Here is a 27,675-nt window from a genome sequence, read left to right as displayed (position 1 = left end):
AAGATTATTGTCAAATGTGACTCCAAGAAATTTTGTCTTAGAAACTTGCGTGATATCTTTATCTAATATGGTAAGTCTAGGTAAGGGTTGGTATTTGGTGGTGGTATTTGTAAATAACATGTAGAAAGTTTTAGCTGTGTTAATTGTTAGGCGATTTGCAAGACACCATTCAGAAAAGGCAGATAATTCTAGGTTGGCTCTGTAGATTAGGTCAGTGGGATTATCACCAATCATGTACAAGGTGGAGTCATCAGCAAACTGTATAGTGTTGAAAGCAGTAGAGGCATTGCTGATATCGTTGATATATATCAGGAAAAGAATAGGGCCTAAGATGCTACCTTGTGGCACGCCAAGATGTATAGGTTTGATGGTTGATTTAGAGTTATTGTAGGATGTAAAATGAGATCGGCCAGTTAAATATGATTTGAACCAATTTTCCACACAACCGCGAATACCATACTGACGTAATTTGTCTATTAGAATGTTTGGGTCAACTGTGTCAAAAGCTTTGCTGAAATCAATGAAAATGGATATTATAGACTTATGTTTATTCAAGGCATCGTGTAGGTCAGAGGTAAACACATTTATAGCGTCAAAAGTATTTAGTCCGGGGCGGAAACCAAATTGCCTATTATTTAAGAATTTTTGTGAATTGAGGTAGTTCATGAGGAAGTTCTTCATAATGATTTCAAATATTTTAGAGAACACTGGTAAAATAGAGATTGGTCGGTAGTTTGAGATATTAGTTTTACTTCCCGATTTATGGATAGGGATAATTTTTGCCAGCTTGAATCTATTAGGGAAAACTCCATCTTTTATTGAATCATTGAATAATTTTGAGAGTGGCTCTGCTAGAAGATTTTTGTTCTCTTTGATTATTTTCACAGGTATTTCATCCGTAGGGCATTTTTTATTTTTTAAGGCAGAAATAGCTTTTACTATGTCATTTCCTGTCACTATGGGAATATTCATGGAATTTAGGAAATTACCTCTGAGATAAGAAATGTGTGAGTTTTGAGCTCTAGGAAGCTGGGAGCTAAGTTGAGGTCCAATTTGTGAAAAATAGGTGTTGAATGCATTTGAAATTTCATGTGGAGTGTGTAGGACTGTGTTATTATAGTGTAGTGTGTGGGAGACCGTCTTGTTATTATTATTAATGTTTTCTATTTCGGTAATTAGTTCCCAAACTTTTTTTGTGTTAAGTCTAAAATTTTCAAACCTTTGTAGGTAATATTCAGATTTTTTGCATTTTATTAAGTTATTTAGATAATTTCTGTAATGTTTGTAGTGGTCCATTGTAATTGACCCTAGTTTGTATAGTTTGTACAGCTGATATTTATGTTTTGTTGAATTTATTAACCCCTGTGTTAACCAAGGCTTACTTAGTCTTTTGGATGTGATAGTTTTGGTTATTTTGGGGAAGCAGGAATAGTATATTTTATATAATTTATCCAGGAATATGTCGCAGTTTGTGTTTGTGTCACTGCTAGTGAGGTAGAGATTCCAGTCTGTATTTGATAGGGTCTGTGTGAATTTCAACTGATTTACTCTATTTTGTAGCCTAAAATCAACTTTGTGGTGAATATTGCACACTTTATCAGAGACTGGAATATTGATAAACACTGGAAGGTGGTCACTGATAGGAAAGTGGAAAATTCCAGAAGAGACTGGTTCATTGAAGTTTGTCCAGACGTGATCCAATAAAGATGGGGCTGCAGTTGTATTTATGTCTGAAAATCTTGTTGGTCGAGATATATGTGGGAAGTAATTGTTTGATTGCATAGTTGTAATGAAAGAGTTAGTAGGAGGGTGTGACACATGTTCAAGAAGGTTTATATTGAAGTCACCTATGAGTATATTCCTGTTGCTTGTGAAAAAGTTATTTGAAAGAAGATTATCAATATATGCATTAAATTCATTTACTTTAGCATGTTTACTATTTGGTCTGTAAATACAAGAAACAGAGTAGGAGGTAGTAGGTAGAATAATTTTCACACTACATAGTTCAGCATTTTCATCACACATGCAAAAATCCTTAATAATTTCACTTTGTAGGTCAATATTTACATAAATTGCAACACCCCCACCTGGAGAGTATAAAGGCCTGTGAACATGATATGACTTATAGCCATCAATTTCGTGAAGGTGAACATTATTTGCATTGAGCCAGGTTTCACTTATACATAAGATATCAGGGAGTTTGGGAAGAGATTTGATAAGAGATTACTTGGTCATAATTTTTGTTTAGTGAGCGGGCATTTATATGTAGAATATTGATATAGTCAGCGCTACTTCTTGGTATAACATTCATGTATGAGGTAAGGTCATGATAATTACAGATATCATCTAACTCAAGAGATAGGTACATGGAATTTATTATTTCTATGCCAATGCTATCAGATTCATTGTTGTCTTCTAAGTCGTTGAAAAGTGTATTGAGGAGATTCTCACTAGTAAAGTTCATGATATAGAAAGGGGAATTAAAGAAAGGCTAGTAGAAAAGGGGGCAAGTATGGGTAGCAGAGAGGGAGGAGGGAGTGGAAGGGATTTGGAAAAGTTTAAGGGAGAGGAAAGGAAGGATATGATAAGTAGAGATAGAGAAGAATAATCAAAGAATAAGGAAATACATAATAAAAAATTAAAATAAAAATTAAATAAAAAGAAATTAAATAAAAAGAAATTGGAAGGCTTACCAGGTATGTCATAAGAAGGGTGGAAGGTAGATTGCAAAATGTTTGCAGAATTTGGTGATCAAAAGGATTAAGTTGATAAAACTATAAATGTTCAAGATATTGGCAAAGTAAAGATGATAGAATAAAGCTTCATACCCAAGATATTGGCAAAGTAATAGATAAATAGGCAAAGTAGTAGATGATAAAAGAAAGTTTCATATGATGAAATCTAGAAAAAATTAAGATGAATAATAATAAGTTGGAGACATGCATAGGATATGACATATAAAATATATACACAGGAAAGGATAATGAATACATTATATATATAAATTAAATAGACATAAAGATTTCTAGAATGTTTGGTAGGAAATATTGCATCATGTTGAGTTGAGAGCACATTTAAGACTGGGTCAGAACAGGATATTTATCTAGGAAAATGTTCAAAGACTCTTCAGTGGTTATCATGTGTTTTTGATTAGATGTTTTTAATTTAACAAAGATCTTTCCATCCCTTGTGTAGCACTGTTGGAAAAGCTCCTTGTTTTTTTTCCTGATACCCCAAACTGTATTGAAGATGTTGCGTCGTTTTGGAGTGAGACTTTCATTAATATAGAGGCTAGGTTTAACTTTTACACAGGCATCCATTATTTCTGCCTTCTTTGATCTATTTAGCAGCTTTACAATTATTGGTCTCTCTTTGTTTTGACTTTTTGAACCTAACCTGTGAGCAACATTGATGTCAGCATGACTTAAGTTGATGTGCAGATTATCTTTAACTGAATTCACAACAAGGTCAGTTGAGTTTTCATTGTTTTGTTCTCTGGGCAATGCAGGACCACTAATTATTATAGTATCTCTTCTTTCATATTGTTCTACATCATCTAGTTGATTTTCAAGTTTGCTGACTGTATCCTCAAGTGAGGTCACTTTGTCCTGCAACTTTTCAATTTTTTCATCTTTTTCCTTGGAAAGAATAGACAGAGCTTTCACTATTGTGTTCACTATCACTTTACCTTCTTCGGACAGACGAGCAATGTCACTGGAGATGAAGTCAAGGATGTTTGTTGTGGGTGCTTGTCCCATGGCTTGAGTTGGTGTCTTGACCATCTCGGCTATGGCTGTCTCCTGCTTCTGTCCAACTGGAGTAGATACCACAGCTGCTACGTCAGACCCTGCCGCACTCCTTGTTTGCACCATTTAGCTTGCGAGAATCCAAGTAGTAGACTACATGCAGGTATAATGGAGTAAACAGGTACAGGGGCGAATCTGCGACGAGCCGGGGTTTGTTTACGTTTGGCAAATATCGTTGGAACAGTCCAGCGGCGGAGGCAGGGGACTTGTTTTGCTGGCTTATTCTTCCTTCACATCCTTCTATGTACTGGTTCTTGTATGGATCTTATGGCGGAGACATACCCGGAGCAGCCAGTAATGGTTCTTGGATAATAAGTGGGTGTAGCAAGCAGAAAAAATGTTGAAAGTGAGGAGCTCCAAGGCACACCTTGTCTCAACGGTAGTCTATCCAACTAAAAAGAAGAAATAGCATAAAGGAAATGATAAGGAAAAGTAAAAAAGTGCTCTTAGTAGGCAACTTCAACACTAAAGGAATTAAATGGGAGGAGATGGAAGTGAAAAAAAATCTCAGGTCATGGAGCAAAGAATACAGTGAGACAGTGGGTGAACAAACTTACAAGATGCAGAGAAGAAGAACCATCACAGTTGGACTAAGTGTTTATGAGAATCCCAGAAAGCAGACCAAGTATACACTGCGAAGAAGTGATCATGTGACAGTAGAAATAGTACTACAGGAGGAAACAGTGTTGCACAGAAATGAACAATTTAGAAATGGGATACAGAACTATGCTAAGACAAACTTTGCAGAGCTTAATAAATTTTATGGGAAAATTAACTGGAAAGAGTTATTTGAAGGTGAATTAGTGCAAGAAAATATAAGATATTTTTGAGCATGTATAGAGAGGGTGCAACAGTTTGTGCCAAGTTATAAAGTGAAAATTGGAAAGCATGAATGGTATAATGCTAAGTGTGTAGAAGCAAAAAAGAAAAAGGACAGGGCATGGGGGAAAATTATGAGAAAACTGAACACAAATATTAACGAAGAATACAGAAAGGCAAGGAATGAATATGGTATAATAAAAAGAGAAGAAAGAAATTTTGAAAGTGACATGGTAAGAAAATACAAACTCTTCTACAGAAGAGTAAATGGAAAATGAAACATAGGGATGACATAAACAAATTAAAAAGAGAAGGAAGAATTTATGAAACTATTGAGGATATGAGTGAACTAATGAATGAGAATTTTTAATCTGTATTTACAAAGGAAACCAATTTTATGGCACCGAAAGTTGTATCACAGAATGAGGAAATACAGGAAATACAAGAAATCAAGAAACTGCTGTGAGAGATGGATGTTAGAAAAGCCATGGGACCAGATCAAGTAAATGGATGGATATTAAATGAATGCAGAGAACAAATAGAGGAATCCATATGGGATATAATTAACAGCTTATTTAGAGAAGGAAAAGTACCAAGGGAATGGAAAAGAGCTAACATAGCCCCAATGTACAAAGGGAGAAATAAAATGGGACCATTAAATTACAGACCAGTGTCACTAACAAGTATTGTAAGCAAGTTTTGTGAAATAGTAATTAAAGATGGATGGGTACAATATTTAGAAGATGAAAAGATAATTAAAGAAAAGCAATTTGGATTCAGGAAAGGGAGATCCTGTGTCACAAATCTTCTGAGCTTTTATGCAAGAGTAATAGATGGAGTGCAAGAGAGGGACGGATGGATTGATGCAGTATACCCGTATCTCTGAAAAGGATTTGATAAAGTTCCCCACAAAAGCCTTATGTGGAAGTTAGAGAATGAAGGAGGACTAAAGGGAGCAACATTGAGATGGGTGGATTATTATTTACAAGGGAGAGAAATGAGAACAGTAATCAGAGACAATTCAAGTGACAAGTGGGGTACTGGAAGGATCTATGTTGGCACCTATTATGTTTCAAATATATGTAAATGATATGACAGAGGATCTAAGTAGTTATATAAACCTTTTTGCTGATGACACAAAAATAATGAAAATAATAAAGGATGAAAATGACTGCAAGGAGTTACAAAAAGGATATTGACAAGATACATGCATGGAGCCAAAAATGGAAACTAGAATTTAATACCAGAAAATGCCACATGTTGGAAGATACCTTCATGGAATTACAAAATGGTAGGAAATATAATATTGAAAACTAATGAAGGAAAAGATTTGATTCAGGACATGTTATCACCTGAAAGGCACATATACGGAATATTTGGCTCTGCTTACAGCTTGTTAACGAACATTAGGGTGGCATTTAACTATTTAGATAAAGAAATTATGAAGAAAATTATAGCAAGCATGATATGACCTATACTGGAGTATGCAGCAGTAGTTTGGGCTCCACATAGAAAAAAAGATATATGGAAGTTGGAAAGAATACATAGGATAGCAACAAAGATGGTACCAGAATTGAAAGACTTAAGCTATGAAGAAAGACTTGGAGAGATGGGACTGCCAACACTACAAGAGAGATGAGAAAGAGGAGACCTCATAACAATGTACAACTTAGTAAACAATATAGAAATAATAGACAGAAATTACTTGGTACCACAGATGGAGGAGGGGGCATGGGAAGAAAATAAAGAAGAGTGGATGTTCGAGCAACATAAAAAAATACAGCTTACCGTATTGAACTATTAAAATCTTGATTGATTTGAAGGAAGAGTTGGTTGTGGCAAACAGTGTACACATGTTTAAAGTGAATCTGGATAAATATGATTATGGAGACAGGACAAAATAAGCTTTTGGCTCGTGCCCTGATCAGTACAACTAGGTAAATACGCACCCACACACACACACACACACACACACACACACACACACACACACACACACACACCTTCAAGCCTCAAAGTGAAAGGTAAGATTTTTTTATAGGTGTGGAATGATTTTTAAAACTGGAGTGTTTAATTAGGTTTTCTTTTTATGAATATGATCCTTATGTCATTCATTTCTTTTCAGCTGATTTAATGAATGAAGTAGACACAAAGCAAATTGTGGAGCAAACAATTGAGAAGTATAGCAAGCTGGACATCCTTGTGAATAATGCTGGCATCCTGGAGAAAGGGAGCATTCAGAACACTTCCTTAGAACAATATGACCGGCTGATGAACACTAATGTCAGGCAAGTACTGCCATCAGGGTTCTGCCTCTACCATGTCACATGATGCCACAACTAGCAATGAAGACTTAATAGGTAGCATTACATTTTTACTTACAATAGAACAGCATCCCAGACCACAATGAAACTTTCCTGTTTTTTTTTCACTCATTTTTCACCGTGCTTTATCTCCCCCATTCTTTCTATCCCACCTCTTATTCCTCCCACTATAGATGTTTTGTGCATATTGAAAATACTTACAGAATGAGTAACATACAGTGACTACAAAAATTTTTTTGAGAAGAATCAAACATGTAATCTTTACTTCTGAGAATGTTTACTAGAACCATTTCTTTACATTTCCTTACAGTTATTAATTGTTTATGTCAGGTCATCCTCTTTTAATACTATTTGCAACTGGTTTGGCACACCTGACAGGAAATGCCCATCTTGACTCAACTTACTTAGTGCCTCCTCTATGGTGATGCTCCCAGTCTCCTGCTGATTGTTTGTATTATGTTCCATTTATTCCCTATTGGGGTTAGACAAGGGAACTACTTAGTCATTCTGCCACTCTACTAAGACTACCTTTGTCTGTTCTTGGCTCAGTCAGTTCACTATATACAGTGTGTATAAAACCTTCCTTTTCTGCAGATTAACATGAAAATATTAAATATATCAATAAAAACATTTCAGATAATTTCAAACTCAGCAATGAGAACAGAATATACCAATGTTTTGTAAATATATTCCAAATTTAACAATTCTTATTCTCTTTTTTCTGTTTTCTTGGCTTTACATTTTAGTTGCTAAGAATTTTAAGTATTTTTCTAAATAGTTTTAAAATGTTGAGAACAAAATGTACCAATACTTTGCAAATATGCTCCAAATATAACAATTCTCTTGTTCTTTTTCCAGTTTTCGTGGCTTTGCAATTTAATTGATAAGAATTTGAGGCATTTTTTAAAATAGTTTTAAAAATGCTGATCAAAATTAAGATTCTAGAAAGAAATTTCGCACCATGCTTTTTTTAAACCTCAGAAGAAAATGCAGAACCAAAATGCAAAGGCTGTCACATTTTTTACGAACAAAAATGAATCAGCTCAGTTTTTCCACATACATCTCTGCACTATTTGTTGAGTAAAGACCATGCTGAATCACTAAACAAAAGGCACTTATGATTATGAAGACTATGCTATCTGGTCCAAAGGTCATGTCTTGGAGTAGGTATGAATGCTGATTCTTCAGTGTAATAGCCACTGCAGCAAGGTCAGACATCATTTCATGCTTGAGAGTCTTGTCTAACTTGGTGTAATTTCCTAAGGTGCACCAAAGCCTTGATTCCTCTATTGTACAGCACTGGGGAGGTAATGTCACTGTTGTATGTATGAGGTTGTAGATACGTAGCTTGTCTAGACTTCAGCAGATCAGCAGCTACATGTAGCATGGACATCTCATGCTCTAGTAGGGTTGCAGCACATAGATTAGGGCATTAGATCTAATAAAGAAATTGAGGGGTGTTGGTTGACTGTGACTGGAAAATGTTGAGTTATATGGCTAGAATGATATGGGAAGGTAAGGGATAGGGTGAGCAGTGAAGATATGGATTAAAGATGCTGGTTATAGTGCTGAACTCTGGTAGGTTCAGGGCATGAAAAAGATTTAGGAGTTATAGTTAGGTCAGAACTCCATCCAGGAAAGCACTGCATGGAGGCCAGAAACAGGACAAATAGGGTATTAGGATGAATTTTTAGGAATGTTAAAATTAGAAGGACCAAAGTAATATTAAAGTTATATTTGGTGTTGGTCAGACCTCATCTAGACTACACTGCAGTTCTGGTCCCCACATTACATGAGGGATATAGGTCTATTAGAATCAGTACAGAGGAGAATGATTAAAAGGATACTGGGGATGAGGAGTATTCCTTATGAGGCAAGATTGAAGCTGTTAAATTTACATTCTTTAGAGATGTAGGTTAAGAGGGAACCTGATAGAAGTCTTCAAGTTGTATAAGGGTTATAACAAGGGTGATGTAACCAAAATTCTTAGGATCAGCAACCAGTATAGAACAAGAAATAATGGGTTCAAGCTTGAAAAATTTCAGTTTAAGAAAGAGATAGGAAGGAATTGGTTCTCAAATAGAGTGGTAGATGAGTGGAACGAACTCAGTAATCATGTTGTTAGTGCTAGGACATTAGGGAGCTTTAAGAGAAGATTATACAGGTTTATGGATGGGGATTATAGGTGGAAATAGGTAGGTATATTTCATACAGGGACTACCATGTGTAAGCCTGGTCACTTCTTGCAGCTTCCCTTATTTCATATGTTCTTATGTTCTTATGAGAGTGAAGGTATTGAGGTGGTGGAGAGGAGAGAAAGTGGTGAGGTATTTGGGGAGAATGATTGTATGGCTGGAATCACATGGAGAGATAGGTTGGATACTTAGATTAAAGGAACTAAGTATAATGGTGAGAGTAAAGAGATTGAGGTGGTTTGATCACATGGAGAGGCATTAGGGAGAGTGCTTGGAGTGGAAATGCCAGGTTGCCTTCAGTGGGCAGGCCAAGAAGACATGGAAGTGGTGGTTAAAGATATGGTGGCCCTGAGTATTGATGAGGCTGAGGCAGTGGATTCTCAAAAGAGACTGGGAAAACGTGACATGAAACAGAAAGATGATGATGATGATGAAGCTTGTGTATCTGTCTGTATTTGTGCATAATGCATCATTTTCAGTTTACTGGATCTTCTTCCTTTGGTGTTTTCAGATCAATATACCATCTGATAATGTTGGCAGCTCCTCATCTCATTGAAACACAAGGAAACATTGTCAACATTTCCAGTGTTAATGGCATGCGTTCGGTGAGTATCCTATGTTGGGATGGATTGTTCTCACTCTAGTGTAGAGATTTTATGAAGCTGTCCTTCCATGCAGAATTCCTAAACTTACATTTACAAGTCTGTCTTGCCTTTATCTTCTCATGGGGATGTTGCCCTGGTATACAGATGATTTGCCACATACAACATATTAAAGAAAGTAAAGAATGAAATCTTTAGAGAGAGGCATGCATATAGTAACTGTAAAGTTTGAAGTATGCCCATCATATATAATACAGGCACCTGCACTCTTAAAGCTTTTATTAAGTGCAAACATGGAGAGAAATTAAGAGCTTTTAATTTCATCAACTGGCTTCTATTTGTGGGCTGTCTTCAGTTGCACATTGTACCACAGTGTTGGATCAGCTCCTGTCTTCTGCCATTCTTTCTGACATCAGTGTTTTTTATTTAAGTATCAGCAATGCCAGCTAAGGGCAAAGATGCTAAAAGAAAAGCTCACTCAGACTGCCAGTCCTTAAATGTGATAAGAACAGACTTGATGACATATTTAGTTTCTGAACTTATGAGCCACATGCCTCCTCCTCTCCCACACACATTTTATGCACACACATTATTGAAGTTCTTAATTAAATAATTTTCAGGGATTGTGTGGAGTCACTTTCATAACTTGTTCATCTACCATATTACCAACAATTAAGAAAGCATAAGGTGCCTATCAGTAAGAGAAAACATAACAGATATATTTACTGTTAGTGTCTCTCCATGACCCAGAATCTGAATAGTGTCATCAGGCTCTGGTGTGCTTCTTATGCATTCTCATAAGGCAAGATTGGGAAGCAAGGCTGGGAATCTGAACTCGTGTTACTTTTCTCCCTGACAAATTTATTACCATTCATGTTGGGTTTAGTACCCATTCAAGATGTCACACTTTTGCATGGTATGAGATAATCTGGTGTGATTAGCTGCACACCCTTTCATATATATATATATATATATATATATATATATATATATATATATATATATATATATATATATATATATATATATATATATATATATATATATATATATATATATATATATATATATATATATATATATATATATATATATATATATATATATATATATATATATATATATATATATATATATATATATATATATATATATATATATATATATATATATATATATATATATATATATATATATATACGAGGTGTGTCATTAAAGTTCCAGGACTGGTGTCCTAAAAGATGAATTTCAAACCCAAGCCACAAACCACCATATTTCCCCTTCAAAGTAATCCTTCTGGAGTATACAACTGCGCTCCCAACCCTCTACAGTCACTAATCTTTTTCTTACGTGCTTTTAAAATCATGTCCTCTGTTGCAGGTCGTTTAACAATGAGCGCTGAACAGCGAACAAACTTGAAGTTTTTGGTGCAGTTGGGGAAAACGCCGTCAGAAGCACTGGGTATGCTGCAAAAAGTGTACGGGGATGAGACAATGTCACGCTCACGTGTTTTTGAGTGGTGCAAGAGGTTCAAAGAGGGCCGGGAGGACGTGGAAGATGACCCCAGGAGTGGAAGACCCTCAACGAGCAGGAATGAGGCCAATGTTGAGCGTGTCAAGCAGATGGTGCGTGACGATCGTCGGTTGACTGTTCGAAAGATCGCAGATGAGCTTGGCATGAACCACAACAGCGTGTGGAAGATTATCACTGAAGATCTGGGCATGCGGAAAGTCTGTGCGAAGATGGTGCCGAGACTCCTGAACGATGACCAGAAGGGACGACGCATGCAGGTGTGTCAGGACATCCTCGAGCGTCTGGAAACTGAACCAGACTTGCTCAGGAGAGTCATCACCGGCGATGAGTCCTGGGTATTTGAGTACGACCCGGAGACCAAACGCCAGAGCCTTCAATGGAAGAGTCCGGCGTCGCCACGGCCGAAGAAAGCAAGGCAGTCCAGGTCCAGCTTCAAGGTCATGTTGATCGCTTTCTTCGATGTGAGGGGCATCGTCCACTGCGAGTTCTTGCCACAGGGCCAGACAGTCAACCAACATGTGTACAAAGAAGTACTGCGGCGTCTGCTTCGTGCAGTGCGCGAGAAGAGGCGGGAGTTGTGGCAGGGCAACTCGTGGCTGCTTCACCACGACAATGCGCCTGCTCACAATGCCCTGAGCATCAGAGTTCTTGGCCAAGAAGAACATCGCCGTGCTGGAGCAACCGCCCTACTCACCTGACCTCGCTCCGTGCGACTTCTTCCTCTTCCCCAAGCTCAAGGAGGTCATGAAGGGGACCCGTTTTGATGATGCGGACGACATCAAAAAGGCCGTGACGACGGAGCTGAGGAGCATCCCGCAAGAATCCTTCCAGCAGTGCATGCAAGCCTGGCAGAGAAGGATGGACAAGTGCATGCGGTGCCAGGGGGATTACTTCGAAGGAGATAACCTATAGTTTGTAGCCTGGATGTGAAATAAAACTTGTGTGGCACCAGTCCTGGAACTTTAATGACACACCTCGTATATATATATATATATATATATATATATATATATATATATATATATATATATATATATAGACACACACACACACACACACACACACACACACAGTGGGACCTTGGTTCAAGAATTTAATTAGTTCCTGAATGCCATTCAAAATCAAAATGTTAAAAAACCGGAACTATTTTCCCCATAGAAATTAATGTAAAATGGATTAATCCATTCCCTGACACCAGTGTGCCCTGTCTTCGTGGCTTGTGACAGATGCTCCCACAGCCAAGATGGGTGCTCCACAACATCTCCAGCCCACAAATTATTTATCCAGAAAGTATGTATTGAATGAACTTAGTGACACAGAACTTATCAGAAGATACTGTTTAGACCATGCAGGTATTCTCTTTGTCACTGATCTAGTGAGGGAAGCTTTATAGAAGGGCACAGAAAGGAGCAACTCTCTTACTATATATATATATATATATATATATATATATATATATATATATATATATATATATATATATATATATATATATATATATATATATATATACTTACTACTACTACTACTACTATTATTTCTTCCATCTCCTTGCCCGCTGCACTCATCTTTCAGTGTTACATTTGTTTCTACTTTCTTGTAATATACATTTCTTATTTCTTTCATCACATCTCCTTTTCTAGTAATTTATTTTCTATTTATTAACATATTCATTTATTCTATTTCATTTGTTTTCCTCTTCTCTCTTTCTCCTCTCTGAAGCTTCATGTTGCCAATATATATCAACATATTGAAAACTCAAAATATCAGCAGAACAAGAAAATAAACCAAAATAAGGAAAAAAGAAAAGAAAAGAAAATAAACCAAAATAAGGAAAAAAATAAAATAAAAAATGTACCATATTTGCTGGCATATTAAACACACCTCTATATAAGATGTACCCATATTTTACAAGGATGTTTTGTTAAGAAAAAAATTATCATGTTTCATTATAAAGTTATTGAAAAAAATTGTAGTGTGTGTGTGTGTGTGTGTGTGTGTGTTTTATGTAAGAGGGCCACTGGCCAAGGGCAACACAAATTTTAATAAAAAGAAAGGCCCAGTTATTGCCAGTTCCCATAGAGATGTCAGATTGTGTAGCTGCACCAGCAGGTCTTCATTAGCTCTCAGGTGATCTGTTTTACTGATCACACCCATCATCATAGGGTTGAGGAAAGGCAGCTCTCTCTCTCTGACATTTATTGATGAGATAGGCATCACCATAAGAACTGTAAACAAGTCCTTGGTCTCAATTTCTTATAAAATAACATTATACACTGATATCAAACACTCAACATATTACAATATTCACTAACAATACATACAATCAACTTGTCACTATGGCAATCAGATTTTACTACAAAATTAAAGTACTTACCTCTGTCACCTTGCTGCCCGTGAGTGACACCTGCAGGCAACCAGTGGGTTAACCACACTTTACTAACAAGTGAGCATCAGCTTTGGTGCTTCATATAGCACTGAGTACTGATACTTATGCATATTACACATGTCTTCGTGCAAGTAGAAAACTATTAAAGATTTCAGTTATGATTATGGAGGAATAATGACATGAGGCACATGCGCTTTATGTACAGTAACAGATAGGATAATAAAAAACAGATGATAAGTGTTTTGAAACCTCCCTCTTGAAAAAGTTCAAGTCATAGGGAGGAAATACAGAAGCAGATAGGGAGTTCCAGAGTTTACCAGAGAGAGGGATGAATGATTGAGTACACTGGTTAACTCTTGCATTAGAAAGGTGGATAGAATAGGAATGGGAGAAAGAAGAAAGTGTACAGAGTTAGCAGCTGGGGTGAGGAGGTGAGAAAACTGACAGATGATGGTCTACCCCAATCTAAAATTTTAGAGTGATCAGAAGTCAGGCATTCTGTGGCTTACCTACATGAGCTACTTACTTCCTGGAAGAAGGGTTGAACATGTATGAAAAGATGTGGAAAAGTGCAAGCTGGTATCACCAGTGTGGGAATGGATAGGAAAAAATAAGTTTACAAGGGCATTGATGAATAATAGTTAGAGTGTGGGTGACAGGACAGAACCCTAAGGAACACCATTGTTAATAGATGTAGGAGAACATTGACTTGTCTACCACAGGACAGAACCCTAAGGAACACCAATGTTAATAGATGTAGGAGAACATTGACTGTCTACCACAGCAGCAATAGAATGGTCAGAGAGGAAACACAAGATGAAGTTACAGAGAGAAGGATGGAAGCCGTAGGATAGTAGTTTGGAAATCAAAGCTCTGTGCCAAACTCTATCAAAAGTTTTTGATATGTCTAAGGCAACAGCAAAAGTTTCACCAAAATCCCAAAAAGTGGTTTGATGCAGCACTGTGGCTGTGCATTACTACCATTACATCTAAAACTGTGTGTGTGTGTGTGTGTGTGTGTGTGTGTGTGTGTGTGTGTGTGTCTCTCTCTCTCTCTCTCTCTCTCTCTCTCTCTCTCTCTCTCTCTCTCTCTCTCTCTCTCTCTCTCTCTCTCTCTCTCTCTCTCTCTCTCTCTCTCTCTCTCTCTCTCTCTCTCTCTCTCCCTCCCTCTCCCTCTCCCCTTCCATGCCCTCCTGTCCCTTCCATCCTTCCCTCCCCATTTCCTCCCTTTCCTTTTCCTGACATCCTCCCCTTCCCTCCATCCATCCATCCATCCATCCATTCATTCATTCATTCATTCACCCACCCACTCATTCATTCATTCACCCACCCACCCACCCACCCACCCTCCCTCCCTCCCTCCCTCCCTCCCTCCCTCCCTCCCTCCCTCCCATTCTCTCTCTCTCTCTCTCTCTCTCTCTCTCTCTCTCTCTCTCTCTCTCTCTCTCTCTCTCTCTCTCTCTCTCTCTCTCTCTCTCTCTCTCTCTCTCTCTCTCTCTCTCTCTCTCTCTCTTCTGTGTGTGTGTGTGTGTGTGTGTGTGTGTGTGTTTGTGTTTGTGTTTACCTAGTTGTATTTACCTAATTGTGACATAGGGGAAAGGAGCTAAGCTCGTACTGTCCTGTCTCCATCACTGTTTTTATCCAACTTTTCCTTAAAGTCATGAATATTTGTAGCACACACCACTTCCTCTTCCAGTCCATTCCATGCCTCCATGCTTCTAAGAGGGAAGCTAAACTTCTTTATGCCCCTTCTGCAGGTGGTTACTTTTAGTTTTCTTCCATGTCCTCTTGTTTCTCTTTCGTTCATTATAAAGAGATCTTCCTTATCTAGTTTTTCCATCCCACTCAGCAATCTGTACAAAGCAATCAAGTCATCTCTCTTGTCTCTTTTCCAAGGTTGGGAGTTGCATTCTAGTTAGTCATTCCTCATATGACAAATCTTGCAATTTTGTTATCATCTTTGTCACTGCTCTCTGTATTCCTTCCAACTTTCTTATGTGCTTTTTTTTTTCATGTGATGACCAAATTACTGCTGCGTATTCTAATCTTGGATGTATCATTGTGGTGATTATTTTCCTCATCATTTCTATATCCAGATAAGCAAAGGCAACTCTTATGTTTCTTAGTAGGCTGAGAGTTTCACATGTTATCTTGTTAATATGTTTTTCTGGTAATAAATTCTCAGAAAATCACCCCCAGATCTTTTTCTCTTGTCTTATTTATCTCCCATCTTATAATTATAGCTACACCTTCTGTTACTGTGTGTGTGTTTATGTGTGTGTGTGTGTGTGTGTGTGTGTGTGTGTGTGAGAGAGAGAGAGAGAGAGGGAGGGAATAAGAATGATCCTGAGAATTGCAAAGTTGAATGAGACTGATTGAGAAAGAAAATGGATGGAAGGAACATAAATATGAAGGAAATGGAAAATGAAAAGGAGTGGACAGGAAAAGGAAATACTTCTTCCTCTCCCCCTCTAATTCTTCACCCATTCCTCACCCTTTCTCCTTATATTTATTCTTTCTACTTTCTCCCCATCCTCCCATTTTTCTTCACCCTTAATCCTTGCCCCATGTACTCTCCTTCCCTGGTTATGTCCCTTTCCCCCTTTTCTTTTCCTCTCCCTTCCTCTTTCATCTTGTCTCAAACCTCCCTCCTTCCCCATCACTTCCCTTCCCCCTTATTTGTCAGAGATATGGGACAAGGGAGAGAAAGGAGAAAGGGGAGGGAAGGTAGGGGAAGAGAGGGAAGAAAGTGGAATGGAGGGAAGGAGAAAGGGGAGGAAAAGAAGGGAAGGAGGGAAGGAGAAAGGGGAGGGAAGGAAGGGAAGGGGAAAGTAGAGGGAAGGAAGGCAGAGAGAGAGAGAGAGAGAAGGGGGGATGGATGGATGGAGGGAGGGAAGAAGGGAAGAGAGAGGAAGCAGGAAAAGGGGAAGGCAGGAAGGAAGGGAGAGAGAGAGAGAGAGAGAGAGAGAGAGAGAGAGAGAGAGAGAGAGAGAGAGAGAGAGAGAGAGAGAGAGAGAGAGAGAGAGAGAGAGAGAGAGAGAGAGAGAGAGTTTTATTAGTAGTAATATTATTAGTAACAATATTTGTGCTTAGTATACATTTACTACTGCTTCAACTTCACACCCTATAGGCCTAGGCTTACAGGCCTTGGTGTCTGTACTACAGCCACATTAGATGGCTTTTTTCAAGAAAAAAGTGTTTTTATACACCGGCAAATATGGCATACTCGTATATATATATATATATATATATATATATATATATATATATATATATATATATATATATATATATATATATATATATATATATATATATATATATATATATATATATATATATATATATATATATATATATATATATATATAAAACTCCACCTTCCTATGATGTGAATACCTTCAAGAGGGAGGTTTCAAGATATTTATCCTTTAATTTTTTACTATTGCTTCGGACCCTATTTGGGGATTACTTTCTCTATCCTCATTTTCGATCCAAAGCTGGATGCTGCGTTTATGTGCACAATGACTTAACCTGCTCTCGTGCCCACGCTCTTGAATCTTATGAGTTTTCCACCATCTGGCTACGACTACAGAATCACTCTCATACTAAATTTATCTGTGCTGTATACCTCTCTCCTAACTCCTCTGACTATAAGAAATTCTTTGAATACTTAACTTCCAAAGTGGAGCACATTCTGACCCTCTTCCCTTTTGCAGAGATCTCCATTCTTGGAGACTTCAATGTTCACCACCAGCTTTGGCTTTCCTCTCCCTTCACTGACCATCCTGGTGAACTAGCCTACAACTTTGCTATCCTCCATGACCTAGAGCAACTGGTGCAACACCCTACTCGTATTCCTGACCGTCTTGGAGATACGCCCAACATTCTTGACCTTTTCCTGACCTCTAATCCTTCTGCTTATGCTGTCACCCTTTCTTCTCCGTTGGGCTCCTCCGATCACAATCTCATATCTTTATCTTGTCCTATCACTCCAATCCCTCCTCAGGATCCCCCTAAACGAAGGTGCCTCTGGTGTTTTGCCTCTGCTAGTTGGGGGGACCTGAGGAGGTATTTTGCTGATTTTCCCTGGAATGACTACTGCTTCCGTGTCAGAGACCCGTCTTTGTGTGCTGAGCGCATAACAGAGGTGATAGTGTCTGGCATGGAGGCGTACATTCCTCACTCTTTTTCTCGTCCTAAACCTTCTAAACCTTGGTTTAACACAGCTTGTTCTCGTGCTATACATGATAGAGAGGTGGCCCACAAAAGGTACTTAAGCCTTCCATCACCAGAATCTCATGCACTTTATATTTCTGCCCGGAACCATGCCAAGTCTGTTCTCCAACTAGCCAAAAACTCCTTCATTAACAGAAAATGTCAAAACCTTTCAAGATCTAACTCGCCTCGTGATTTCTGGCATCTAGCCAAAAATATTTCCAATAACTTTGCTTCTTCTTCTTACCCTCCTCTACTTCAACCAGATGGCGCCACTGCTATCACATCTATTTCTAAAGCTGAACTCTTTGCTCAAACCTTTGCTAAAAACTCTACCTTGGATGATTCTGGGCTTGTTCCTCCCTCTCCTCCACCCTCTGACTACTTCATGCCACCTATTAAAATTCTTCGCAATGATGTTTTCCATGCCCTCGCTGGCCTAAACCCTCGGAAGGCTTATGGACTTGATGGGGTCCCTCCTATTGTTCTCTGAAACTGTGCCTCCGTGCTTGCACCTTGCCTAGTCAAACTCTTTCAGCTCTGTCTGTCAACATCTACCTTTCCTTCTTGCTGGAAGTTTGCCTACATTCAACCTGTTCCTAAAAAGGGTGACCGCTCTAATCCCTCAAACTACCGTCCTATTGCTTTAATTTCCTGCTTATCTAAAGTTTTTGAATCTATCCTCAACAGGAAGATTCTTAAACATCTATCACTTCACAACCTTCTATCTGATCGCCAGTATGGGTTCCGTCAAGGCCGCTCTACTGGTGATCTTCTGGCTTTCCTTACTGAGTCTTGGTCATCCTCTTTTAGAGATTTTGGTGAAACTTTTGCTGTTGCCTTGGACATATCAAAAGCCTTTGATAGAATCTGGCATAAAGCTTTGATTTCCAAACTACCCTCTTACGGTTTCTATCCTTCTCTCTGTAACTTCATCTCAAGTTTTCTTTCTGACCGTTCTATTGCTGCTGTGGTAGACGGTCACTGTTCTTCTCCTAAATCTATTAACAGTGGTGTTCCTCAGGGTTCTGTCCTGTCACCCACTCTCTTCTTATTATTCATTAATGATCTTCTAAACCAAACTTCTTGTCCTATCCACTCCTATGCTGATGATACCACCCTGCACTTTTCCACGTCTTTTCATAGACGTCCAACCCTTCAGGAGGTAAACATATCACACAGGGAAGCCACAGAACGCCTGACTTCTGATCTTTCTAAAATTTCTGATTGGGGCAGAGCAAACTTGGTATTGTTCAATGCCTCAAAAACTCAATTCCTCCATCTATCAGCTCGACACAACCTTCCAGACAACTATTCCCTCTTCTTCAATGACACTCAACTGTCCCCCTCTTCTACACTGAACATCCTCGGTCTGTCCTTTACTTATAATCTGAACTGGAAACTTCACATCTCATCTCTAGCTAAAACAGCTTCTATGAAGTTAGGTGTTCTGAGACATCTCCGCCAATTTTTCTCACCTCCCCAGCTGCTAACTCTGTACAAGGGCCTTATCCGTCCATGTATGGAGTATGCTTCACATGTCTGGGGGGGTTCCACTCATACTGCTCTTCTAGACAGGGTGGAATCAAAAGCTTTTCGTCTCATCAACTCCTCTCCTCTAACTGACTGTCTTCAGCCTCTCTCTCACCGCCGCAATGTTGCATATCTAGCTGTCTTCTACCGCTATTTTCATGCTAACTGCTCTTTTGATCTTGCTAACTGCATGCCTCCCCTCCTTCTGCGGCCTCGCTGCACAAGACTTTCTTCTTTCTCTCACCCCTATTCTGTCCACCTCTTTAACGCAAGAGTTAACCAGTATTCTCAATCATTCATCCCTTTCTCTGGTAAACTCTGGAACTCCCTGCCTGCTTCTGTATTTCCACCTTCCTATGACTTGAATTCCTTCAAGAGGGAGGTTTCAAGACACTTATCCACCAATTTTTGACCACTGCTTTGACCCTTTTATGGGACTGGCATTTCAGTGGGCATTTTTTTTTTATTAGATTTTCGTTGCCCTTGGCCAGTATCCTTCCTACATAAAAAAAAAAAAAAAAAAGATGACAACCCAGGAGATGCAGAATTTGACCCGTATGATAATGCCATTGAACATGTATCTGAAGATATATTTGACATGCTTGCTGTATCAGATGTAGATGATTTTGAAGATTTTTAATTAAATATGTATGTTTTTGAATGTTTGAGGCAATTCTTGGAACATGGTATCAGTCATTTCGTCATGGCAGTGCTGGTGTTTATTATAATGTTTCTTTACATTTTAAAAATTCAAAGTATTGTTTAGTAAAATTTATTTTTTTTTATGTAGGAAGGATTTTTGTTGCCAAGGGCAACAAAAATCTGAAAAAACTGAAATGCCAGTCCCATAAAAGGGTCAAAGCAGTAGTCAAAAATTGATAAATAAGTGTCTTGAAACCTCCCTCTTGAAGGAATTCAAGTCATAGGAAGGTGGAAATACAGAAGCATGCAGGGAGTTCCAGAGTTTACCAGAGAAAGGGATGAATGATTGAGAATACTGGTTAACTCTTGCGTTAGAGAGGTGGACAGAATAGGGGTGAGAAAAACTGGCGGAGACATCTCAGAATGCCTAACTTCATAGAAGCTGTTTTAACTAGAGATGAGATGTGAAGTTTCCAGTTCAGATGATAAGTAAAGGACAGACCGAGGATGTTCAGTGTAGAAGAGGGGGACAGTTAAGTGTCATTGAAGAAGAGGCGATAGTTTTCTGGAAGGTAGTGTTGAGTTGATAGATGGAGGATTGAGTTTTTGAGGCATTGAACAATACCAAGTTTGCTCTGCCCCAATCAGAAATTCTTGAAAGATCAGAAGTCAAGCGTTCTGTGGCTTCCCTGCGCGAAATGTTTACCTCCTGAATGGTTGCACGTCTATGAAAAGACGTGGAAAACTGCAGAGTGGTATCATTAGCATAGGAGTGGATAGGACAAGAAGTTTGGTTTAGAAGATCATTAATGAATAATAAGAAGAGAGTGGGTGACAGGACAGAACCCTGAGGAACACCACTGTTAATAGATTTAGGAGAAGAACAGTGACCATCTACCTCAGCAGGAGTAGAACGGTCAGAAAGGAAACTTGAGATGAAGTTACAGAGAGAAGGATAGAAGCCGTAGGAGGGTAGTTTGGAAATCAAAGCTTTCTGCCAGACTCTATCAAAAGCTTTTGATATGTCCAAGGCAACAGCAAAAGTTTCACCAAAATCTCTAAAAGAGGATGACCAAGACTCAGTAAGGAAAGCCAGATCACCAGTAGAGCGGCCTTGACGGAACTCGTACTGGAGAAGAAAGGGTAACAGTATAAGCAGAAGGATTAGAGGTCAGAAAAAGGTCAAGAATGCTGGGCATATCTCCAAGACAGTCAGGAATACGAGTAGGGTGTTGCACCAATTGCTCTAGGTCGTGGAGGATAGCAAAGTTGAAGGCTAGTTCACCAGGATGGTCAGTGAAGGGAGAGGAATGCCAAAGCTGATGGTGAACATTGAAGTCTCCAAGAATGGAGATCTCTGCAAAAGGGAAGAGGGTCAGAATGTGCTCCACTTTGGAAGTTAAGTAGTCAAAGAATTTCTTATAGTCAGAGGAATTAGGTGAAAGGTATACAGCACAGATAAATTTAGTTTGAGAGTGACTCTGTAGTCGTAGCCAGATGGTAGAAAACTCATAAGATTCAAGAGCACGGGCACGAGAGCAGGTTAAGTCATTGCGCACATAAATGCAGCATCCAGCTTTGGATAAAAAATGAGGATAGAGAAAGTAGGAGGGAACAGAAAAGGGGCTACTGTCAGTTACCTCAGACACCTGAGTTTCAGTGAGGAAAAGATGAGGTTTAGAAGAGGAGAGGTGGTGTTCTACAGATTGAAAATTAGATCTTAGACCACGAATGTTGCAGAAGTTAATGAAAAAAAAGTTGAGGGGGGTGTCAAGACACTTAGGGTCATCGACAAAAAGGCTGTCTGACCTGGGGACATTTATGGTCCCCTCCCCAGATGGGGACTCCGAGTCTGGTGTAGGAGTCGCCATAATTTAAAAATTTTTGAGTGAAGGGTCTGTGTGTTATTAGGTGCTTGTAGTTTTGTGTGGAGGAAGAGAGTTGTCTTTAGAGGGCAGGCTGTGACTGCCCCCTTGTGTTGTGAGACACAGCTGGGTTTAATGGTAAGTTCACAGCACCCCCTGAACAGTGCTTTAGAGATCACTGGGAGTAATTATCATTTTAGCAGGTGTCTACTGCTTCCTCCACACAAATATACATACAATATGTATTTTTTTTTATTTCTTTAACTTCTTGCATCATGAGCTACTAGTGTTGGGGCAGCAGTAAACCAGTGTATGACAATCCATTATCCTTCGGCCAACCATGTAATCAAAAGCACCCTACACCATCTAAGGTTGGGGGGGTGTCATCTAATATAGTGATAATAGCTCAAAACCAAGTTTTTTCCCTCAGAAATTGGGGGTCGTGTTATATAACCAGTTGTCTTATTGTCCTTATAGTTATATGCTTCCTTAGGTATTTGTATCACACTAACCTTCATTCTCTGTTAAAATGATATAATGCTACTTATTGAATGCCTCTTCTTTCACAGTTTCCTGGTCTCATTGCATACAACATTTCAAAAGCTGCAGTTGATCAGATGACACGCTGCATTGCTCTAGGTAAAAAAAATTGTATTTTAGATACATGTTATTTATAATTGTCCTTGGATTCATTCACTGTTTGCCTTACATTGAGTGCATTTATCATTCAGTGTTATATGATATTGCTGATAAGTAACAGTTTGTTTCTTGCCTAGATTGTGTAGCAATTTTTTTCTGTAAAAACATTACAATTTTGAAACCTATCTTTTTATGAGGAAGTTTTTTTTTTTTTTTTTTTTTTTTTTTTCTTCAAATGCAAAATACTTCATTTGCACCTCATTGTTTTCAGAGCTTGCAGAGAAGAAGGTCCGTGTGAACTGCATCAAGTGAGTAGCCTCATATTCCACTTTTATGATTAGATTAGTGCTGTTAGTACCTAACTTGTGGATGTGTAATGTGTTCTGCATCATTAGTACTTGTACAGGAAAGGTTTATATTTGTACTATAAAATTCCTTCATATATTGAAGTATTGTGGGAATCTATGGCAACTTTCTTTTTACTCTTAGATTTTCTTGTGTAGCATTACCAAATAAAGCCATGAGTATATTATATTATAGTTTATCATGTTAATTTTACTGCTATTGTGAGGTCTGTGTTCAGGAAGAAATAAAAGTAATAAAAGAGTCCAGTATTTCTACAGTTTCATCACCTAGAATCAACAAGCTCTGGGATGAGATATAGGAAACCGCATAATAGTTATGAATTATAGAAGCATGGTATTCACTAAGCTGGTTCTCAGAAATTATTTTGTGGTACTGATTATCAAAATATTTTCAGCCCTGGTGTGGTGATAACTGAACTACAGAAACGTGGAGGCCTTGGACCTGAAGCTTATGCTGCTGTAAGTGCCTAATGACTTTGTTGAGTGTGTGTGATGAGGAATGTAGGAAATACCACATTTGACCAGTAGCTAGGGTAGGAAAATAAGATTATAATTGGACAAGCGTAAGGGAGAGAACAATATATGGCATAAGAATAAGAGGCTAGGAAAGGATCATGAATTCTGAGTGTATTGATAGGGTACTGCACCAATTGTGAAGATTTCTACAAAAGGAAAATTAATCAAGATGTATTTCATTGCAGAAGTTATATAGTTAAAAAGTTTTCTATAGTTAGAGTTGTATGGAAGATTAATAGAACAGTTATGTTTAATAAGAGGTTTACTATTATTTTTCATATATGTGCAAATGGCTCCTTACTCGATGAAGTAGCTTTCTTACCTATATTTCTAACAAAAGTGACATCTGTTATCTTTTCATGGCAGCTGTTATTAGCTAGAGCTGCCTTAGACATGTATCTTAGGCCTGCCTTCTTCCTCTTCCCTTCCACATCCCCCCTTTCCTGCCCCTCCCCTCCACCCCCATGCTTCTCATATCTCTTTAACTCCCTCCCCCCCTCATCCCTTCCACTCTCTCTCTCTCTCTCTCTCTCTCTCTCTCTCTCTCTCTCTCTCTCTCTCTCTCTCTCTCTCTCTCTGAGTATGACAGTTAAGTTTATTTTGTTGGAATATTAAACAACAACCTACAACATCTACAGTTATTTTCTAATGACAGTCCAGTTGCTAAACAAAGGTGGGTATACAGTGGGCACTGAATATACTGGAACCTAGCCTCATATCATCAGGTAAATGTGCAAGCCCTGTTTTTATTGCACTAAAATTCATATAAGCCAGTATGATATTATGTATCAGTATCTGGCAAGTCAGGAACCCTCACTGAGTATCTCAGGGATGCTGGCTGACAGCAATCACTGTGCTTCACTGTTTTAATGGTGTACCTGGAGTCGTACTGATTATGTCTGAGGGGATGCCTTACCCATAGTCTGTGGGATGTCATGACTTGAAAACTGCTCTCATCAGACCAGAGAACCTTCTGCTGATCTGCCACTCACCAGTTCTTGTGCTCTTTAGCATGGTGCCAGTCAGTAGGGGTTTACATGCCACTATGTGACTTGGTATGCCAAGGTGATGCTTGAGTTGGTATTGGATGCAAATGGCAATATCTATATGGAGCTTGGGGTAGAGTTTCTTGAGATATTTTGCTGTCAGACTAGGGTTTCTGTTCACAGCTAGCTTGAGAAGGTGGTCATTGAGTGATGTCATCTTCCTTGACCTTCCAGGATGCTTTCTATATTGGAGTATGGTGTTAGGTGGCATCTCATAGTAGCAAGCAGGCACAGGATAGTGGACTTACCTCTCCTTGTCCTCACTATTTCTTTAATCAGGACTTTCTCCTCTTTTAGAGTGAGAAAACAGGCATTTTCCACATGGATTAGTTGCATGGGACCCATCCTGACCTGCTGGGTTAGTTCTGCAGCAGCAACAAAGAAGGCAAAAAATGAGAGAAAAAAAAACAATAAACGGGCACATAAACCTCTTTGTACCATACATTGACATTGTCAGCCAGCATCCCTCAAATACTCAGCAAGGGTTCCTGACTTCCCAGATATTGATACATGATGTCATATTGGCTTATGTGAATTTTAGCACAATAAAAACAAAGACCACACATTTGTCCGCAGAAATGTTAAACACAGTATTTTTGGTGCCCACTTTAATGTAATCTACCGTATTTGCCAGCACATTAGACACATTTTTTCTTGAAAAAAAAAAACCCTTTGTCTAATGTGGCCATAGTACAGATGCCTACCCCTGTAAGCCTATGCCTGTAGGTGTGGAGTTGAAGCAATAGTACACTAAGCACAAATATTGTTACTAGTAATAAAATTTCTCTCTCTCTCTCTCTCTCTCTCTCTCTCTCTCTCTCTCTCTCTCTCTCTCTCTCTCTCTCTCTCTCTCTCTCTCTCTCTGACACATAAGGGGGAGAGGAGGTAACTGGGAGGGAGATTTGAGAAAAAGGAAAAAGGGGAGGAATGGACATAACTGGGGAAGGAGAGCACATGGGGCGAGAAAGATTGTAGAAGGAGGATGGGGAGAAAGTAGAAAAAAGAAATGTAGGCATCAAGGGTGAGGAGTGAGTGAAGAATTAGAGGGAGAGAGGAAGTATTGAAAAATAAGTATTCTGTTTTCCTGTTCCCTACTTCTTTTAACTTTTCCTCCATCCATTTCCATTGCATTCATGCTCCTTCCATCCATTTTCATTCTCCATCAGTCACATTCAACTTAACAGTCCTTAGGATCTCTCTCTCTCTCTCTCTCTCTCTCTCTCTCTCTCTCTCTCTCTCTCTCTCTCTCTCTCTCTCTCTCTCTCTCTCACAAACACACACACACACACACACACACACACACACACACACACACACACACACACACACACACACACAGTAGTTATATAAACCTTTTTGCTGATGATGCAAAAATAATGAAAATAATTGTAGGGTGTACGATATGTTGAGCAGTTGCAGTACTGTTGAAGGACGACAAATCCCACTCCTTCTTTGCTCCAGTCAGTGATGGCTGTTGTGGGTCGGGATCTGTCGTAGTAGACGAGACCATCCTTCGCTAGCTGGCAGATCGTGTTCTGGGCCTGTCGGAACTTGGCCTGCAGTTGTTCATCCCAGTATACGTGCTTTCCGGAGGGTTTCTTCAGAAGCTCTCTGAAGGGGCTCATTACTGGTGCGGTGGCAAGGAACGGGGCCAACTGGTTGACAAAGCCGTACCATGATCGGATATCCGATATGGTGGGCTTGACTGGCATGTGGAAGCTGTCGATCGCGGCTAGTCGATCAGACATGGGCTTGTACGCATCCCAGCCCAGGTGGAACCCCAAGAACTCCACCTCCCGCCTGCAAAACTGGAACTTCTCTGGCTTCAGTGTGATTCCTGCCTCAGCGCACGTCCTCAAGAAGTCATAGGCGTGCCAGAATGCCTCTTCAATGCCCATGTCATACAGTAGGGTGTCGTCCACGCATTTGTATTTTCTGGGGATGTCTTGGATTGTGTCGTCGAAGCGTCTTGTATAGGAGTCAGAGGCAGAGCAGTGACCCATTGGTGTCCTACAGTACTGGTATCTTCCCCAGGGAGTGATGAAAGTAGTGAGGCGGCGACTCTCCTTATCAAGCTCCACCTGGTGGAATCCCCAGTACGCATCAGCCACGGTCTTGTAAGAGTGGAGAGGCACGCCTGAAACCATGTCGAATGGGGCGGGAGTGTGGTAGTCTCCCGCAGACACTGGGCGTTTAGACGCTGGTAATCCACAGTGCGTCTCGGTTGGCCGGACTTTTTAGCTACCACAACCATTCTCGTACACCATTCTGTGGCTTCGCCAGCTGGGACAGGCTGTATCACGCCCCTCCGCACGTCCTCGTTGAGCTGTGCTTTTACTTCCTCTTTCCAGTGTCGAGGGACGGACGCTGGAGTGTGGCAGGCATAGGGTGTAGCGCCGGGCAGGAGATGAAAGTGGTGAGGCTTGCCAGACATCACAGGGAGGGGTGTTCTGCTGGTGTTGAATGCCGTTGCAGAGAAGTGTTGTCGAAGCCAGTTCTCAAGTGAGTTTACATTCTCCTCCAGGGGGGCGAATGGTATGGCAGGGGGCCGCGTGGGGCCGGTGGTGGCGAGTGGTTGGGAGATCGCCACCGCACCAACGCTTGGCAGTGTGCAGTGTGGGAAGGTGTCCGGCACGAGACCCAAAGCCTTGTACGCCGCCAGGGAGAGGTAGAACTGCCTCGCCGACTGGATGATGTACACGTCTTGGATAGTCGAACGTTTCCCCAGGGTGACTTGACATATTGTTGATCCCATGCACCGTAGACGTAGGTTAGCCACATCGCGGAGGCCGGCCCAGCTTTGAAGCTGGGAAGGTTCGATACCAAGGGTGTGGAGTAGTGACGGGCCAGCTATGCACACCTGAGCCCCCGTGTCTGCCACGGCGGAAGCCTTGCGTTCCTCCTTGCCGTCCCCCCGTGATACAATGACGTCTATCGTAGGCTGGGGTGTACTGTGGGCGTCGGCTACAGTCACTGCATCGCAGCGGGCCACCTCAAAAGCACTGCACACGGCCCTCAAGGCATCGACACTTGTGTATGACTCGCACGTCTGGAACACGTGACGTTTTAACTCTTCGTCACTTAGGCCTACCACAAGCTTCCGAAGCAGAACGTACTCCGCTAAATCACACTGACACTCTGGGCACTGAAACGCACAATCCGCGGCCTTCTGCGCACAGCGTC

General features: G+C 39.8%; 1 protein-coding gene across 3 annotated transcripts in view; it reads left to right on the top strand.

The window, feature by feature from the left end:
• The window catches only part of LOC135099814 (uncharacterized oxidoreductase MexAM1_META1p0182-like), a 67,168-nt gene that overhangs the window by 25,790 nt on the left and 13,703 nt on the right, over positions 1 to 27,675 (top strand). For all 3 annotated transcript variants that reach the window (XM_064002370.1, XM_064002371.1, XM_064002369.1), the window contains exons 3-7: positions 6,751 to 6,913; positions 9,656 to 9,749; positions 22,496 to 22,565; positions 22,837 to 22,873; positions 23,326 to 23,389. In XM_064002370.1, the coding sequence (XP_063858440.1) occupies positions 6,751 to 6,913; positions 9,656 to 9,749; positions 22,496 to 22,565; positions 22,837 to 22,873; positions 23,326 to 23,389 (428 nt within the window). The remainder of the gene's footprint in view (positions 1 to 6,750; positions 6,914 to 9,655; positions 9,750 to 22,495; positions 22,566 to 22,836; positions 22,874 to 23,325; positions 23,390 to 27,675) is intronic.

This window comes from Scylla paramamosain, chromosome 4 (genome assembly GCF_035594125.1).
Source record: "Scylla paramamosain isolate STU-SP2022 chromosome 4, ASM3559412v1, whole genome shotgun sequence".
In the NCBI taxonomy this organism is placed as follows: Eukaryota; Metazoa; Arthropoda; class Malacostraca; order Decapoda; family Portunidae; genus Scylla; species Scylla paramamosain.
The sequence above is the reverse complement of the archived record's forward strand: the minus strand, read 5'-3'. Positions and strand labels throughout refer to the sequence as shown.